Raw genomic sequence first — 18,617 nt, 5'->3', positions numbered from 1 at the left:
AGATACTTTTATGTAAAAGCAAATGCTACAAAGTAAATACTTTTTAGCGAAGCATTAGCATCTACTACTTTTTATGCATTCCACCCATTGTGTTTTTAGATAATATTATATTTTGTTTATATATGTAGCATTATTAATATTAGATTTCTAAAAAAATTATTTAATTGTAACAATGTCAAAAAATGTATTTATCTGGCATAGAACAATTTTTCTTGGAGAAGGTGTTTAATTATGAAAATTGTTAAAAAATCAATTATCTAAGAAATCGATTTGATTTGAAATTCAGTGATTTATTTATTTTTAAAAGAAAAATGGTTATTAATAAAAAACTACAAAGAATTATTATTTTATTTTGGAAAATTGTTAAATCATCTTTTATTTGGTAAAAAATGGTTTATATAAATATTTTCCCAGAAAAATCGTTAAATTATAGATATTTAAAAAAAAGAATAAGAATTTTTCCTACGAAAATTGTGAAAAATGTAATTAATTTGAAATAAGTAGAACCAAAATTTCATTTTTTTAGGGCAATTTAAAAGAAAAATTCCTTAAATTAATAAAAATTGTTTTCCTTAAAAAAAATTGTGAATTCTTTTTATCACAGTTGTGATTCACATACTATAGGTAGAAAAGTTTATAAAAAACCGGCTGCTCAATATGCGCACAAACCCATTTTTCAACACAAAATCGATAGAAAATCCGGTGGCAGAGAGAAAAGACGACCGCAATATATTTTCTCTCACTTCTTATTAAAGAAACCGCAAGAACAAAGCAGTCGCCGTACTTCGTTTCTTCGTACCTGCCGGGGATTTAAAGCCTATGACGTATCCTGAAGGCCTACTCAGTGTCGTCTCGTACAGGAAGTGAGTTAATAGTGTTATAAGGCATTTAAAATCTGTTGTGTGTTTTTTTTTTAAGTATAATAGTGAAATAAACTATAGCTTTTTTAGTTAGACTATCCGATTTTTATTGTAAAAGGTAAGTAAAATTGGTTTAAATTATTCAATTGTCTAATAATTTAAAAAAATAAATGAAAATTAATTACTGTTAAAAGTTATATTATGTAAAATATACTTTGATTTTAAGTGACAAAATAATAGGTATTTAACTTGTAGGTATATATGTACAGCCAAAGATAATACTACTACGTAGTAGTATTATCTTTGGTACAGCCTAGAGTGTGCATGTGTATATTAACTTTTTTACTTTCTACGTTTGCGTGGTTCCCCTTTATTGACTTGCTAGGAAAGGGTCCCAAGTAAAATTGATCTAATAACCCAAATTGTTGCCCCCCTTGGGAGCATTTTTGACCTTGAATTCATCTTCAGGAACTCGACTATATTATTGTAAAAAAATTATGAAAATCCTTTAAGTAGTTTCCAAGTTATGCCCAAAAACGTCCACTAGTTAATCAAATTCTTGATGCTGCAATATGTGTGTCCCTTGGACCTTTGTTGACCAAATTCTCTTTAAATCAGAGAGTTTTTGAGGCACAAAAAACGTTTATATATGAAATCATTTGCTAACCGCCCTTCCTTTATCAAAATACCTTTTAACCCAATTAATTAACCTAAGAACGGATTAACTTAGAAACTATCCCTGATCATGATTCTTCGATGCATTCAGATGCATATCTCCCAAAAGGTGCTTAATTGGGTTTAAATCAGGATATTGTGATGGCCATACAAAACCTTTTTCTTCCTAATTTAAGCCATTTCCTGCTAAAAGGATCGAGTGAAAGATTGAAAGGAATGAGCGCAGTATTCAACTGCCTGGAATAAATTAAATAATCTTTTCTAGGCATTTGAAGAACAAGGAATTGACTAATTTAAAGTAATCGGTAATGGTGAATGTGTATTTCTTTAAAGGCACTTATTACTTAACTGCCTTTAATATATTAAATAATGATTTTCTTCCAAACAGTTAAAGCAAGAAAAATTGTTCTCTATTAGTCCTTTACTGAACTTTAGAACTGCTAGAGATGAATATTTTCAAAGTCTTCCTATGCAATTAAATTGGATTAACAAACTTGAAGTGTCTAGAATAAATTGAATAATGATTTTTAGACATTTATAATACAGATCTCTATGCAAAGGCCCTAGGGCTTCTATGGTATTCAACTGCCTGGAAGAATATCATTATTTAATTAAGTAAGTAGTCAAAAAGTCATAGTAATTGCTTTTAAAGAATTATCATACAAATTTGCCCTAACCAATTGCTTGAAAAAAATTCCTCATAGTTGTACTACAAAAGGGGGATTCAAGGAGTCCCACGAATATGAAATACAGTAGAAACAGTTGATACTTTCCCTATTTTCATTCTAGCCCGATTTGACCTAGATTACATTCAAAAACTTATCAACGTGACTGGAGGGTGCTGTAGATTGATATAGTTAGAAAAGTTTATAAAGAACCGGTGACTTCAACAGGCGGCAAAATCCGCGCATCTCGTTATTCTATCGATCGGGTCATGTACCAAAAAAGTATCGTAGTAACGTAGTATTATCTTTGATACAGCCTAGAGTGTGCATGTGTATATTAACTTTTTTACTTTCTAATTTTTTTTTTAGATGTCACCTAAGAAAGTAGGCAAACAAGGACAAATAATTCACAGCCAAGGGAGAGAGATTATTTCTAACGTGGCAGCTTTTATGAAAAAAGAAGGAGAGCAAAGAATTACTATTCCTTTGAAAAATGTTAGGTAAGTGAACAATATAAATTCGTATTTTATTGTAGGATGTTTTCAAATTTTAATTTTTATTGTACTGATAACTTACAATAATAGTATATAATTATTTTAGACAACGTACGTTAGCTGCCACTCGAGTATCCCAGTCAACTTACAGAAGAGTGGTAATGGTGGTGAGTAGTATCCTGTAAAAACCAAGTTGGACGACCTAATGGAAAAGCATGGACACATTGTGTTACGTTTGCCTCCATATCACCCAGACCTTAATCCGATAGAAAAAATTTGGGCAACTGTTAGGAATTGGATGGCAAGCAGAAATTCCACTTTTAAATTGGCGGATGTCGAAACTTTGACAAGGCAGAAATTTGCGGAAATTTCGAATGATGAGTGGATAAATATTTGCAACCATATAGACAACATAGAAAAACAATATTTCGAAAGTCATCACCTTTTTGATGAAGCATTGGATTCTTTAAAATTTACAGTAAATACAGGCTCATCTGATGAAGAGATTAAATGGTCTTCATTGGATGAATCTGATTTAAGTTGTAATACAATATCAGATAGTGAATAAAAATATATAATATGTAAAATAATGAAATAAGACTTTAAGCTTATACCAATTTGTTTCTTTACACAAGTCGTTTAAAATATCTGATCCTTAAAAAAAAAATGCGAATAAAGAATAATTTTCAGCTACCTATTTGAAGTCCTGTTTTAAAAATAATTAGCGAACTGCATCCTCCTGTAAGTAGAACTATTTTTTGCTAAAAAATATCATTTTAATTTATTTACATTTTTTTAAACGAATCTCGGAGCAATTAAATTCAAATATATGCATTCTTAGTTGGTATTTCAACTAAATCAAACGCACTTATAATACCGCTAGCTATACCTACTAAAAATCTAGGGCTATTTAAACTCTAGTACAAATAAATATTAATAATTTCAACAAGTGTGCCGCCTCCACTGTCTTCAGACCTCGACATAGTCATCTGACCCGATCGATAGAATAACGAGATGCGCGGATTTCGCCGCCTGTTGATGTCACCGGTTCTTTATAAACTTTTCTAACTATAACCAACCAAAAACAAATGGAACAAATCGTTTTTAGCATGGACACAGATAAACTATTTATCAGGACAACTATTTTAAAGGTCTATCGATCAAAATGACTTGGATACCATAAAATAATTTTCTCAGAAATAAAAAAAAAACGATAATAAATACAATAAAAATATATTTTAAAAAAAGTCGATACATAATATAAGAAACATACAAACATTTTAAGTACTAAATAAGCCATTTAACTTAATATATACAATACAATAAATAAATACAGTCAGGACAAAAAAAAAACAATTAAATCTAATACAATAAAATAAAGAATTTTGAGAGTGGCATAAAAGACAAACAAGAAGTGATCACAAGGAAGTCGTGGGACTAGTCGCGCCTCGTTTCCGCTCCCTAAAATCCTCAAAATACCAAAAATCGTCATCGCCTTTACTACTCCCACCCAATCCGGTTAACACCTCTAAATTAACAAAAAGTGTGTTCGTTAACTTGCAGCAGTTTACCCTCTATTCTATGTACAAAAGTTTCCTCGCTTAAGAAAACCCTCTTTTATTATGAGTTTCTAAAAAACGGAGCTCGTCCATACGTACTCATCGGAATCCCGCTCGGTTTGTACATTTCGTTTTGCTCGTAATCCACATCGTAATAAATCCCGCTTTGATTCTATTAAGTTAAAAACAATTAGGTTAGTGAGTTTAATGCATTAAGGGACTTACCGCTATCGAGGCGTTACTCCTGCTCTTCGGTCTTGGCACGTGGAAATTTCTTCCTAGCAGGTCCACTTTGTCTTCTTCTTCGCTTGAACTGCTGTTGTCTAAAGGTCGCATACCTTGCATACTTGAGGCCTTACTTGCTAGCTGAGCCTTAAAATTTTTATTGTTAATTATTTGACCAAAAAACGAGAAGAAGAATAGAAGGAAGAATAAGAAGTAAAAAAAGGGATATCAAAGTGGTGCGTCAGGACGTAATGGAGATGCTAGAAACTCAAGATATGAGTAAAACAAAAAAAAGTATACGTTGACTGACATATAATAGTATCTTGCTGTTATCAGTGATTGAATAAATGTGCAGAATAAATAGTCAAGCCAAAAAATGCATTGGCTGCATTGATGCTAATGAAACACACAAATTGTGACTCAATACCAAGCATGCAGCTTTAGATCTAGTCTGTCCAATGTCAAATTTACCAATACTCGGAACAGACTTTAAGTGCTAAAATGGTTATTAATTCTCATAATATGATGATGGAACAACAATCTTCAGAAGAAATTAGAGGAATTGGAATAGAGAAGGATCAAGTCGGTTTTCTGGAGGGACCTAGTACAATGAATGGAATGTACAGTTTAATAACTAATTGTTTTGGAATTTTACAAAACTTTGAAATTAAATTTGGAATATTCAAAAACTATCGTTCGATGGAAAGGTTACGGATGGTTAGAATAAACGATTGCTATCTGTACAGTGCTAAAAGAAAATTTTCCCGATTCTTAATAGTTTTTGAGATAATGAGGAAAAACTGTTAAAAGGTTAATCCCAATTTTTTGGAAAACTATACTTTTTCTATGGGTACAGAAGTTTTTCATAAAATTAGAACCACATTGAATGACTGTTTTGACATGGAATTGTAGAAAAAACTTCTATATTTATTGGTCTATTTTCAACGCTATTTCATTTGTTCTGTGATTCAAATTACGTAAATTCAAATATATTACGTAAAGTTATATACAAAAGTGTTATTGTTACATAGGAAAAATAGGTACAAATAAAAATAGATAACAACCCTATTTCATGAGAGAAGAAAAATAACGTTAAATACCTATATACCTAATGTAAAAATCCAAGAAGAGGAATCGGCCTAAGGCCATCTAATGACGTACCTTGTGTGCAGATTTCCTCTTCCAAAAATGGCACAGATATTAAGAGGTTAAGAACGGTAACAGCCCGGCCGCTATGCAGGCGGAAAACAGGCGAGAGAACAAAAAGGTAGTAAAAATTACGACTAATACGCACTAAAATAACCCAATATCCACACACTCAGAACAACGTTTCAAAAAATGTTTGATTTTTCAATAAAAATTGTTTGGTTTTGGCTTTGAAAATTTTTGAATAATTATAATATTTTTTCAATTCAGCAGGCAGTGTGTTAAAAAGAACTGGTCCATAATAGGTTACAAATCTTTGGGTCACATTTGTACGTTTAAATGGAATAAACATATTTATCTCTTTTGTTGTTCTTGTGAGATAGTTGATAGAATCACTATTAATTGGTGATAATGTAGTATGGACATAGTTTAAAGTGGAATGGATATAAATATTTCTGACACTTAGTAAATTTAGATTATTATATAGTTCACCAGTTGAAAATCTATATGGTCTTTTAAATATTATTTTTAGTGCAGAATTCTGAGTGATTAACAACTTCTTTATAGTATTGTTATACGCGCAACCCCATATAATAATACAGTACCTTAAATTGGATTCTATTAGTGCGTTATATAAAGTTTTTAACATTTTTACATTTAGGATTTCACGTACCTGATACAATTTATAGAAAATATTCCTAATTTTTTTATTAACGAATGCAATATGTTCCTCCCATTTAAGATACTGATCCAGTATAACCCCCAGATATTTGATTTTTTCAACTTTTTTTATTTTGATACAATTACATGCATCATTATGCGATAAGCAGTCATTATTATGAATAACAATCTCTGTGGGCGGTGGTTGATCTACTGACGTTGCGGAAAAACTCATATAATAAGTTTTATTAAAGTTTAAACTTAAAAGACTATTGTTGAGCCACTCATACATTTTACTAAGGCCAATTTCGGCTTTTTTAAAGACTCTCTTCCAAGAATTATCAGAAAACAATAATGCAGTATCATCTGCGTACGAAATAACTTCGCAGTCGTCCAATAAGCTTCCTATACTATTAATATACACAAGGAAGAGTACTGGTCCCAGCACTGTCCCTTGTGGAACTCCGGTTTTAATGTATTTAGGAGAGCTCATTGTGTTATTAATCTTAACAAATTGTTTTCTATCTAAGTTAAGAGGCCCGTTTCGAATACCAATTTTTTCTAAACGGTTAAAGAGAATTTCATGTGAAACGGTATCGAAGGCTTTCGAAAGATCCATAAAAACTGCTAAACTTTTTTTTCTGTTTTGTAGATTAATGTTAATATTATTAATTAAATCAAATACGGCTTTCTCCGTATTTTTTTTTATCTCGAAAACCATATTGCTTTTGATATAAAAGATTATTCTTTTCCAGGAAATTCATTATTCTAGACTTTAAACATTTTTCAAATATCTTAGCAAAGTTATTTATGAGAGAAATGGGTCTATAATTAGTAGTTTCGTCACGATTATCTGATTTATATATAGGAGATACCAGAGAGACTTTCCAATCAGAGGGTAAGTTAAACGTTGAAAATGACAAATTTATTAAGTAAACTAAAGGTTTTAAAATATGAACATGTATTTTTTTAATTAAATTAGTTGAAATTTTATCTTCCCCTGGTGCTGAGTTATTTTTTAATGTTTTAATGTGCATTATAAGTTCATTTGTATTAACTGGAAAAAGAAACATGGAGTTAGGATTAATTTTAATTTTTTCTTTAAAACTCGATGAATTTTTATTGATATTTTTTTGAATTTTTGAACCTACATTTGTAAAAAACTCATTAAAGTTATTACTAATTGTTACTTCATCTGTTATTATGTCATTATTTACTTTTATTTTAAAATTATTTTGAGGCGCTTTTTTTTGATGGTTGGTAATCTCATTAATAAATTTCCATGTTTTTTTGTAGTCATTTTTGGATTCATCTATTTTTAGCTTATAATAATTATTTTTTGCCAATTTCATTACCTTAGTTAAATTATTCCTAAATTTTTTATATTTTATTTCATCGGCAATATTATGGTTCATGTTTAAAGATTTTTTCATGCTATCTCTCTGTTTTATAGAATTAATAATACCCTGGGTTACCCGAGGCTTACGTTTTCTTGTTTTGCTATTTAGTGTTATAATATACGTGATTGTATATGTATATAAAGAATTATTGAATTAGAATATTACTATTATACAAATACCTGTAAATTCAACCGTGGCAAAGGCACCGGTGGGAGTGTACCGGCACCACCATAAATAGACCCCGGATGCCTCTGCATGGTACTGTTCATTTGCAACGTGGGATAACCGAATAATGCCGAAGAGGGTCTGGTTGGAGCTAATCCAGGTTCGGGCTATAAAATGTGGAAGTTAAAGAATATTCCGTTACTGATGATTGTCTTACCGCATAATGATTCGCCTGAGCCATAACGTCCGCGATTTGGGCCCACCTGACCCGATCCTCGAGGGTGAGTTGATAAGGGGGTGCGCCCACCACGGGGGTTTTCACGGTATTACTCGCCGTTGCCATGTAACCAAAGACGGGGCTGCCCACTGCCGCTTTTTGTTCTCTGCTCCATTTTCGGCTGGAAATTTAAGTAATAATTGGTTTTCAGAAATATTTCGAAAGTTTGGAATAAGAAAAATTAACCTCAATTGTATAGATGGAGATAGAGGAAAGTAGGGTAAGATGGGACCGCGGGTAAGAAGGGATTTTTCATGTTGGAAGTAAAAAGTTCTACCATCTATCTACTCCAGTAACTTGCAACAAATTTACATACTCGATGATTGTGTGAATAGTTTTTGATGCTTTGGAGATGAATTTTGTGGCTGCTTACAGTGGAAACCACTGGACAAAAATGTGTGTATTATGCCTTTTGTTTCGTAAAGTTACTCTTCTTTAGATAAAGGACTTTGAAGTGAGTGATCACTTTAAGGAACATCTTTCTTGGAGATCACTGGACAAAAATGTGTATATGTTCAAAATTTTCATTTGTTTCCTGACCAAAATATATCAGAAACAATTCTCTCAATATTATACTTTTTGTTTCATAACAATACTCCAAGTAGTTCTATAGATCTTGAATTTTGAATTTAGCGGTCACTTTTAATACCAAACATCCTGTTTAAAAATTAATTACTTTTTTTTAGAGACCACTGGACAAACATGTGTATATCTTTAAAATGTTTGCCTGGAATGATTTCAATCCTTAACAAATTTTGTTGAAAACACTTTTCTTAATAGTATATTTCTTGTTAAGAGCGAAGCTCTTATATGTGCTCGTGAAGAATTGACAGATTTAGGACTCGCGTCACATAAACGTTAATAACTTTGCTTCTATGGCGAATTTTTTTTTCTGGTTTTCACCGTTTTATGTGGGAAGGTTAAAGCTACGTGATGACGTAATTTTTTTTTGGGCGTGGCAAAAAACTGCTTTTTTCGCGAAAACAGTCGGTGCAGCAACTTGTGAAAAACTGACTGAGCCGAATTTTCTGAAACTCATTGCCGTCAAAGGCCTTTATGCAAAGCAACTCCCAAAGGGCGCTTTTTAAGATAAACCCCTTAAAAGTCGGATTTTTCTGTGAATGAATTTTGAACTTTTTGCGCGGTACCTCGCGGACTTAAACGGTTGTAGGGCCTAAACAATAATGTTCCCGATAATGCGAACAAAACAGCCCTTTTCTACGTAAATGTAGCTTCCTTTTTTATTAAAACTATTTTTTTCCAAAAGAAACTCCTTCCGAGATAAACGAGCTCAAACTTAATATTTTTTTTTTCAAAAAAGAAAAAGTGAATTTTTTCGAGAAATAAATTTTTTTCTACTTCTAAAAAAATTTTTTTAATTTTTTTTGTTAACACCGTTTGAAAGCTTAATCCTTTAGGATTAAATAGAGGTATTATTCATGATGCTACGTATTATACAGGGTGAGCTGTGTTAACAAATATAACCCCCTTTTTGGGCCTTTTTTTGACCGTTTTTTTCTACTTTTCTTAATAACTCTTTATTGACAGCACCTAGAAATTTCAAACTTTCAGCATTTTAAGAACTTTTTAAATCCTATTTTTCGACATAGTCTACAACCTTATACGTAGAGTAGTTTTTACTCTACACATTTTTATAACTTTGACGCTTAATACCGGCATACCTATGATAAATTATACCTACAACAACCATTTTTTTTCTGAAATCACCGGACACTATCTGGCTATCATTCACTAAATACCGTTTTTCTTTAAATATTACCGTTTTTCCGCAACACGCTGTTATTTAAGATAAACCCCCAAAAAAAAGCCGTTCCAATCAACCAGTCATACCCTGGAGACACAGGGAGCCAGCTCATGGTACAATAAAGTTGGCGGTCCAGCATCCAATGTAAAAGCATACGGACGACGTCACTATCGAGTCGCACATGTCGTTTGAGAGAAGGATGGAGGAGGATGTCTGACAACAATTATTATAAACGCGTCGTGTTCGTCTCGTGACGTCATGAGTAATATTAATCTACAGGGTGTTTTAAGGTTTAAGAACATTTACAAGAAAGATAATCCTTATAATAATAGTAAAAGCAGCATAAAGGTTAGGACAAGGTATAAATACCTGGAAAAAAATAATAGTAATAATAGTTTTATTTTAGTTAGGGTTCTTTTAGTGGGGGTTGCTAAATTGGTAAAAAAATTTATATTAATAGTTTATCAATTTAGGAAAAAAAGACATTGATGCGGTGTCAAAAAAAGTGTATTTTTTGTATTATTTTACTATATTACTTATATCACGGCTTTTATAGCTTCAGTTCAATAAGTTGATACATTTTTTTATTCGTTTTTTTTCCCTTTAAATTATTTTTTATTTTATTATAATTGCCTTTTAAACTAAAAATTAAAAAAAAACAAGAAACAAACCACTTTTTCCTATCCTAATACATTGCTTATTATGGGATCTGATCTTTCTCTTTAGATTGTGACACTCGTATGAATCGTGGAAAAATTTGTCATAAAGCTTTTTTACTAGTTTTTGAATGGTCTTTAACCAGAAAAAAGAAATTTTGAATTCAGAGCATATTTTGAAAAAATGGTCATTTTGACCCCGGATTTTGTTCGAAAATCGAAAAATGCAAAGAAATAGGGTTTCTGTTCATTTTAGAGTCAAATTGGTAATAACCTTTTTTAAAGGTACTCTGAAGTAGTGCAAAATAAAAAAATAAAAAATTGACATTTTTTCATAGGGCTCTTGATAATTTGATATTTATGTTTTACAGTTTTTTTCAATTTTCTCCGATTCTAAAATAGCTAGAACCAATTCGATTTGACAGGCGAATACCTCTTAATATACCCAAGAACTTTTATTAATACAAAAAGTTGTCAGAGTTATAGTTTATTTATAAAAAAATAAAAACCATTATTTCGAAAATTCGAGGGTATCGTATATAGGGGTTTTTCGATTTTCGACCAACAAAAAAAATTATTTTTTTGTTGGGCTTTTTTACTAAAAATTGTTAGTTTAGGGCTTATTTTAAAATTTGCCAACAATCATTTTAGGAAAAAAAATGGTACGGTGGGAAAAAACCAGTTTTCTTATGTTTTTCCCACATTTTTACTTATATCTCGGCTTCTATAGTTTCGATTCATTTCGTTTTTGGTTTCTTTTATTCCTTATTCTCCTCATGTCAATTCTTTTTATATCTTATTACTAAAAAATATAAAATCTTACTACTAAAATCTTATTACTAAAAAAAAATAGACATAAAAACACGGTTGTCTTATTCCAATACCCTATAATAAATGGGACCCTGTTTTTCCTTTATCTTGTGGCACGTATAAATCATGGAAAATTTATTTGTTAAACTTTTTTACTTAATTTTGAATGGCCTTTAAAGTAAAAAAATAAATTTTGAATTTGGAGCATAATTTAAAAACGTAAATGAAATTACATTCGAAACAGCGATTATCTGCATACTATGGTGAATACGCCATAACGTTCGCCAGTACAACAGTGTCTTCTAATTGAGGACTCTGTTTTAGCGTATTTACCCTAGATGGTGTATTATAATAAAATAAGAAGGTATCATTGAATATTGGTTATATTTATTTATACGAGTTACTTGAGAGCGGAGCGTATTGTAACACATCATGGTTCTCTGAAGCATGATACCCAGAAATAAGTAAGTAATATTTCAATGAAATTTATTTCTGATTATAATAGATAATGAGACCTTCACTTTTCTCTCTGTATTTACTATAGATGTTAATTTTTTCGAAGTACTAAAAAAAGAAAAAGTTGGATAGAGCACCATGCCGAGACTAAGGTTTGAACTCAGAGCCTTATAAGAATACGGCAGGTCTCTTTCCCACTGCGTGTTTAGGGCACCCCTTGGATTTTTGTAGAGATTTTTTTCTAGTACTGACAAACATTTTAAAAATTTCTACTGGTCCCCTTTACCAATACCTTACCAACCAATACCTTTGTTTTATTAAGATACTTGAAGGACTTTGAAGATCGAACATTTTTTTTGGCAATCATTGGTCAAAAAAATTTTCACTTGTACTAATTTAAACCCTTTACAAGATTCGTTAAAAACACTCCTCCTATGCTGGCATTATTGGTGGCCTGCTGCAATTATGAAGCCAGTGAGTACCTCGTTCGTATTTCAAAATTTAATCAAGCAAACTTCAGACCCCCAACTCTCTAAGATATTTGAGTTTTGCTGTTCAGACTAATTTGAGAGGCCATTTAATATCGCCACTTCCACTAATAAGAGGTTTAAGAAAAGCATTTGTTGAAAATTATTTTAGATTGTCTTAGAGAGCTGTCTTACTGAAAATAGATCGATAAAAAGTTCTAAATTAGGGAGGATTCGAATGGCAGGCAGAACTCGATTTTGCAGCAACTCAACATAATTTTGGGCGTTTACAGTACCATCAACAAAAATGGCTCTATATGGTCCCCAAAATACCAGCCGTAACATTAGACGATGAAAACTTATATCCCTATTTTTCGAAATCAATATCGAACAACGGTAGGATTGTGTTTTCCTTGTAATGGAGAATAAGATTTATCTAAAAATAGAATATTTCGTAAAAAATATTATTTTCATTTGCTTTCTCCATTATGGTTTCACAAAATTCCATTCTTCGCCACTGGTCTTTAGAAAATATCGGCTGAGTTTTGGAATATATCTGGGTCATTCTCATTTAAAGTCGTCAAACCAATAGTGAAAATCGTTCATTACAAAATATTTAATATTATGCAAAAAAACAAACAAATCATTTTCTAATCATGTTTCTAACACAATTTGGCAAAAGCAGTGCAAATTTTTTTTAATTTTACCCATTTTTGAGTGATTCTGCTTACTGAACTTTGTCAGGTTCGTCACTATTTCTTAAAAGTCAGAAAATTAGCCTTAGACCCAGGTTAAGAATTCTTTTTAAAACATTAATTATTGCAAGAAGCCGATGGGTAATTTATTTTTTTTTAGTTTCTATTTTTCTATAAAAAGCAATACCATATTTTATGTGTTTTTCTAAATAGTGACGAACCTGACACTGATGTAACAAACCTGACAATGATGCTAAAAATTGATAGAAAACAAACACATTTAAATAATAATTGTTTTTTTTTATTAAATGGCTCCAATTACAAAAACGTTTAACCAAAAATGTAAATTCTAAATTTAACCAAACATAACAAAATAAACTCTAAATTTTAAGTAACTCATAACAAATAATAAAATACTTAGGTTAAATTAGTTGATGCCTTCCCCATTTTCAAGCCAAAACGGCGTTTTAAACTGTAAAATTCGTTTAGTTGCATTAGTAGGTGCTTCAATAGAACCCACTATATCTTCAAATTTATACCAGATCTTGTCTTCCTTGATTGGCCAAATATATTTATTGACTCCTACAGAATGCAGAACTTTAACTTCACAGGATTCATCGTTATTTGTATCAGTAACAACGCCCGGATATATCACATTGTTATATTTAACAAGCAGCCATTGATCAATTTTTACATTTTCAAAGGTCACAGGTAAAAATTGTTGTTGTTGAAGCTGTTGTTGAGGAGTGGTATCTTCTGGGTTATCGTCTGAATCTACAGTTTCACAGTCTTGATAATACATCCGTTGCAATGAATGACAATCACATGTTGTAGGCAATTTCTTGCAAAAACACGATAATTCGCGTCCATATAAATCGGACTCAGAATCTTTCAAAATAATTTGACCTACTTTCATAATGCCTTTAGTCATTTTGTAACGATTATTTATTTCTTTTTTGGAATCAAAGTTAATGACATCTTCTAAATCGATCCAATAAAGTTTCACATTTACTTTTCTTTGAAGAATCCTAAATAACGCTTCTGCATCTGGAATGTCATTCCCTTTACAGACAAGTCCATCAGCTACTCTTTTGACTGCAGCCCCAACACCATCCGGAGCACCCTTAGCGAAGCCCCTGAAAAGTTCCATGAAGCATTTGAAAATCCATAATCTCTAAAATATGTATTCAAATAAAAAAAATTGTCCTTGTTGCGGTATTGTGATGTTGGGCCATCACTAAAGAAGTTAACAGTTTGCACACCATTTTGTTTTAGTTCTTCTAAAACAGGACGTAAGTGGGCCCAAATAGCAGGAGGGTCATGCCGAGTACAGGAAGAAATGGTACATATACTTTCAGGAGGTTTATTGTCATAGTAAACTACAATGGTATGGAGACTGGCCTGGTTGTGTGAGGAACCGAAATGCATTGCCTGTATTTCTGAACTCATTTTGCATGAGTAATTTTCAGAAAAATCTATATGTACAGCAGCCTCTTCATAAGTTAGTTCAGAAATACATTTTTGCCTTTGACTGGCTTGATGATTTTTTTTAAAGACATGCCAACAGAACATTGTTTTTAGTTCTGCATTAAAATTTGTGCATAGGTTCTTTATCATTCCAGATTCACGGATAAGCTTTGTTTTATTAACAAAAAATGTTTTGCCTGATTTGCTCCTTTCCTCTTTTTCAAGTTTCCAAAAGTTCCAATTAACTAATTTATTTGGATCTTTAATATCCGCGAGGATTATAGCGGCCTGATCTTGGCATTTTGGGCAGATATTTTTCATGCAATCTTTTGATTTTACATCACACGTAACCAGCTTACATACGTTTTCGATGTTGCGTTCTGTGCATATTTTTTCTTTTACTAAAGTATCCAGTTTATGCTGTATATTGGAATGTTTTTTGCACAAGCAAGAATCTCTATCGGAAAGTTTTGGTTTCACAACCCAACAAGGTCTATGCCTGCAAAATGTCGCAAAACTAATTTTACTACAAGGAAACTCTTTGCAAAACTTTTCATAAAGATTTTTAAGGGTTTCCTTTAGCAATCTTTTCTGATATTTGATCTTGCCTCGTGTTACTGTTTGTTTTTTTCCCGGTGTTAACGTAGTTATGTCATCTCTATTAAAAAAGTCTCGTATTTTTTTATGAAGTGGATGTAAAGTAAGTCGACATCTTCCTTTTCCTTTTGACATTGTAGTTGAAGAATGACATTGGAGTACCTTTTTAGTTCTTGTTAAAAATTTATATTTTTTGACAATGGTTCCACTAGTGGCTCTAGAAATAATTTGCTTTTCTTTTTCGTTGTTTGTTTTTGAGTAATTGTCTTTTATTTGTGCAACTAGTGCATTATGAAAAACTAGAGTTTTTTTTACAGTTTCAGGAACATTATATCCTTTGGTATCTTGGATGGCTTTACTGTAAGGTCTAGCTGTTTCACTTTTCTGACTCCCTGCCACAACATTCTTTTTCTGGTATCGCTGGCAACGTTTCTTATACTTCCGTAAAGACTGCTTTGTTTTTTCCAAGTCCTTTTCCAAACGCTTGATTTTCCTGTATGCAGCAGTTCTGTCCTTGCGAAGTCTCTTTCTTCCGGAAGATTGATTTCTTGGAGGTTCATTTACTATTCCAACATCTTCCATAGGAATATGATCGGGCAGGGGTATCGGACTTCCCGGTGGAGTATTTTGCTGAAGAAATTGGTCCTGTTCACGTTCATGTTTTTTTATCTGCCGACTTTTCTGTTGGTACAATCTCCATTTTTTTCTTTGGTAACGCTGCTCCCTATCGGAAAGTTCTTCTATAGACTTTTTGGACTTCTTTGCCCTCTTTCGGCTTTTTTCCAAATAATCTTGTCTTTTTTCGGGGTTTTCTTTCAGTTTTTCTCTATAACGCCTTGCACGTTCAGCCGGTGTTAACGGCATTGCTGAAAATAATGTCTACTTTACTACTTTTAACGTCAGGTTCGTCACGAACTTGTCAGCTGCGTTACGAAAGAATAGTAACGCAGCTGACCTTGACGAACCTGACATTTTATTAAAAATAAGACTATTTGACTATGACCGGCGACCGGTATTTTATTGTAAACATAACCTAACTTTTAGTTTGCTTTGGTTAACAAAATACAATAATTAGTTTTAAGAAAATATAAAGAAATTTAAAGTTATTTGCGTGACGTAACTGACAAGCAATAAACATACTCACCTTAAAGTCACAAGAAAACACTTTTTTAAACACAGTATTTAACTAAAAAAACACTTTCTTTACACTGCGTAGTGACACTATGGTTTCATTTAGCAAGCAGGTGGTTAACTGGAAATAGTAAATTGGTCCATATAAGAATTTTACGCTTTCTTAATAGTAGTGACGAACCTGACATATTTTTTAGAGACAATACTTTGAAAGAATTTAATAAATACGAAAAGCAAAGACGTGCTTCCTATAGGCGAAAAGTTAAAAATTAAATCAATATTTTTTAGTTATCTAAGTAAAGCCTAAGTAAAAAACAATTCCTTAACGAAAAATCATGATAGTATGAAAGCAACTAAGAAAGAGACCGTGACGAACCTTGACATTTTGTGACTTTAAAATGAAATAAAATTACATTGATAAAATCAAGATATATTATTTCCTAAACATGTGATTAATCCGTGTTTAGTTTTTATTTTAAAACATCTAATCGACACTAACAAACAAAACCTGAAGAAAAAAGTCTTGAAGACATCAAATATCAAAGTTAAATGAGAATAACCCATCTTACAAACACGAATTTCACTTATCTTGAAAAACACGAACTCCAGATCCACAAAGCTATCTGCAGTTTTTTGTGCCTCAAAAATCTTTGATGTTTCCTGGTAAATTAATTGGATGTGGGGTCAAATAAAACTCATGTTTTACAGTTTAATATTGCTGACGTTTCGACCTATATTAGTCGAAATTTAGAGCGATAGAGAAGCAAAAAGGTCATTGTATAATATAAGCATTTTTTGAGGTTCACTACGTTTTTATGATTGTACAGTATAATGCTTATGGACACAAGGTTTTTACTTCTTATCGCCCTGAGGATGGCCTGATATAGGCCGCAACGTCGTTTCATTTGATCCCACATCCAACTCACTTACTGCAGTTTATTTGTGATGCATTAAATAGTAAAGACCATTACATTGTATAGGAGACTTTTAAGTGAGTTGAAGTTTAGTTGTGAAGTTTATGTTTAATAGAATATATACTTAATTTTAATAAAATACAAATTAAAAATGGTATGCAAAAATATAAATGAATAAACAGCTACAGTGTTACAATTTATCATGCAAACGAATTATTTAACTGAATATATTTTTCAAAAGACAGTGAGAAGTGCACAGAAGACAAAAAAAGCAAAATAAGGACATTCAACACTTACTAATAATGTAATAAGATAATTCAACGAGCGAAATTGTAATTACTGAAATGAAAATAACGTAATCGTGCACAAACTGGTAAAGTATGTAAAACAATCAAGGTTCATTATAAATTCACAATTATAATATGCACAAAAGACCAATCCTTAATGTCGCTTTGATTCATAATAACGTGTATAAAGTTAAAACAAGGCCTAAGGAAAACTATTTGAAATCTTTGGAAAATATGGAAAAAAAATTATAAATGTCTGAGTGTGAAATAGCGTCATTTTATTCCAAACGAAAACCAATTTCAAATTTTTGATATTAAATGAGAAATAACTTTATATATTTAAGAAGTCATTTCCGATAGCCTGAAAGAATCTTAATATTTTGGAAATTCTTGTTTAAATGTTATTGATTTTGATTTCATATGAAAACTAATGAGTTTCATCACTAAAAAGATCCTCGCAATTTTTCTTGTAGATACAACCGTTTTCGAGTTATTAAATAGTTTGTCAAAGGAATGAAAAAATCTTGATACTGGCTTTACAAATCCAAATATTTTAGAAATTTGTGAATAGAATTTTTTGATTTTAGTTTCATAGGAAAGCTGATCAGTTTCATTAAGAAAAAAGTATTTACAAGTTTCCTTGTAAATATAACCATTTTGAAATTATTAAGTAGTTCATTAAGTGGGAAAGTCTTGATTTTGTTCCAGGCTTTATAAAAATAGAAATATTTTGGAAATTCGTGAATAGATTTTATTCATTATGGTTTTAAATGAAAACTAATGAATTTTTTTACAAAAAACATATCTTTACAATTTTTCTTATAATTACAACCTTTTGTGAAGTTACTTTAAAAAAATGCTTAAAAAATTCAAAAATTTTGAAAACTCTAATATAAGTTTTCTTGTAAATATCATAATTTTGGGCTTATTGAGTAATTTTGTTGATGGATTGAAAAAATCTTGATACTCCCAAGGATTTTACAGAAATTCATATATTTTGAGAACTTATGTACTAATTTTATTGATTTTTATGTCACTTGAAATCCGAAGAGTTTGATTACGAATAAAGTTATTATAAATTTCCGTGTAAATCTTAATTCTATTAAAGGCTTTACATGAATCCAAATAATTTCGAAACTCATGTAACGATTTTATTGATTTTAGTTTCATATGAATTTTTTTATTATAAAGTTATCTAACATTCATATCACAAAGCATGATAAATTATTTTATATTTTTGGAAAGC

At 31.2% G+C, this 18,617-nt stretch overlaps 1 protein-coding gene across 1 annotated transcript in view; it reads right to left on the bottom strand.

Annotated features, from left to right (window-relative positions):
- Positions 1-3,911: 3,911 nt before the first annotated feature.
- Positions 3,912-18,617, bottom strand: part of LOC126736362 (uncharacterized) — a 53,941-nt gene continuing 39,235 nt past the window's right edge. The window contains exons 15-19 of the mRNA XM_050440680.1: positions 8,067-8,247; positions 7,864-8,016; positions 4,479-4,625; positions 4,353-4,425; positions 3,912-4,222 (exon numbers count right to left, since the gene is read on the bottom strand). Coding sequence (XP_050296637.1) covers positions 4,113-4,222; positions 4,353-4,425; positions 4,479-4,625; positions 7,864-8,016; positions 8,067-8,247 — 664 coding nt within the window. The 3' untranslated portion in view covers positions 3,912-4,112. The remainder of the gene's footprint in view (positions 4,223-4,352; positions 4,426-4,478; positions 4,626-7,863; positions 8,017-8,066; positions 8,248-18,617) is intronic.

Source organism: Anthonomus grandis, chromosome 5, assembly GCF_022605725.1.
Source record: "Anthonomus grandis grandis chromosome 5, icAntGran1.3, whole genome shotgun sequence".
Classification (NCBI taxonomy): Eukaryota; Metazoa; Arthropoda; class Insecta; order Coleoptera; family Curculionidae; genus Anthonomus; species Anthonomus grandis.
This window is presented reverse-complemented; position numbering and strand designations above follow the sequence as displayed.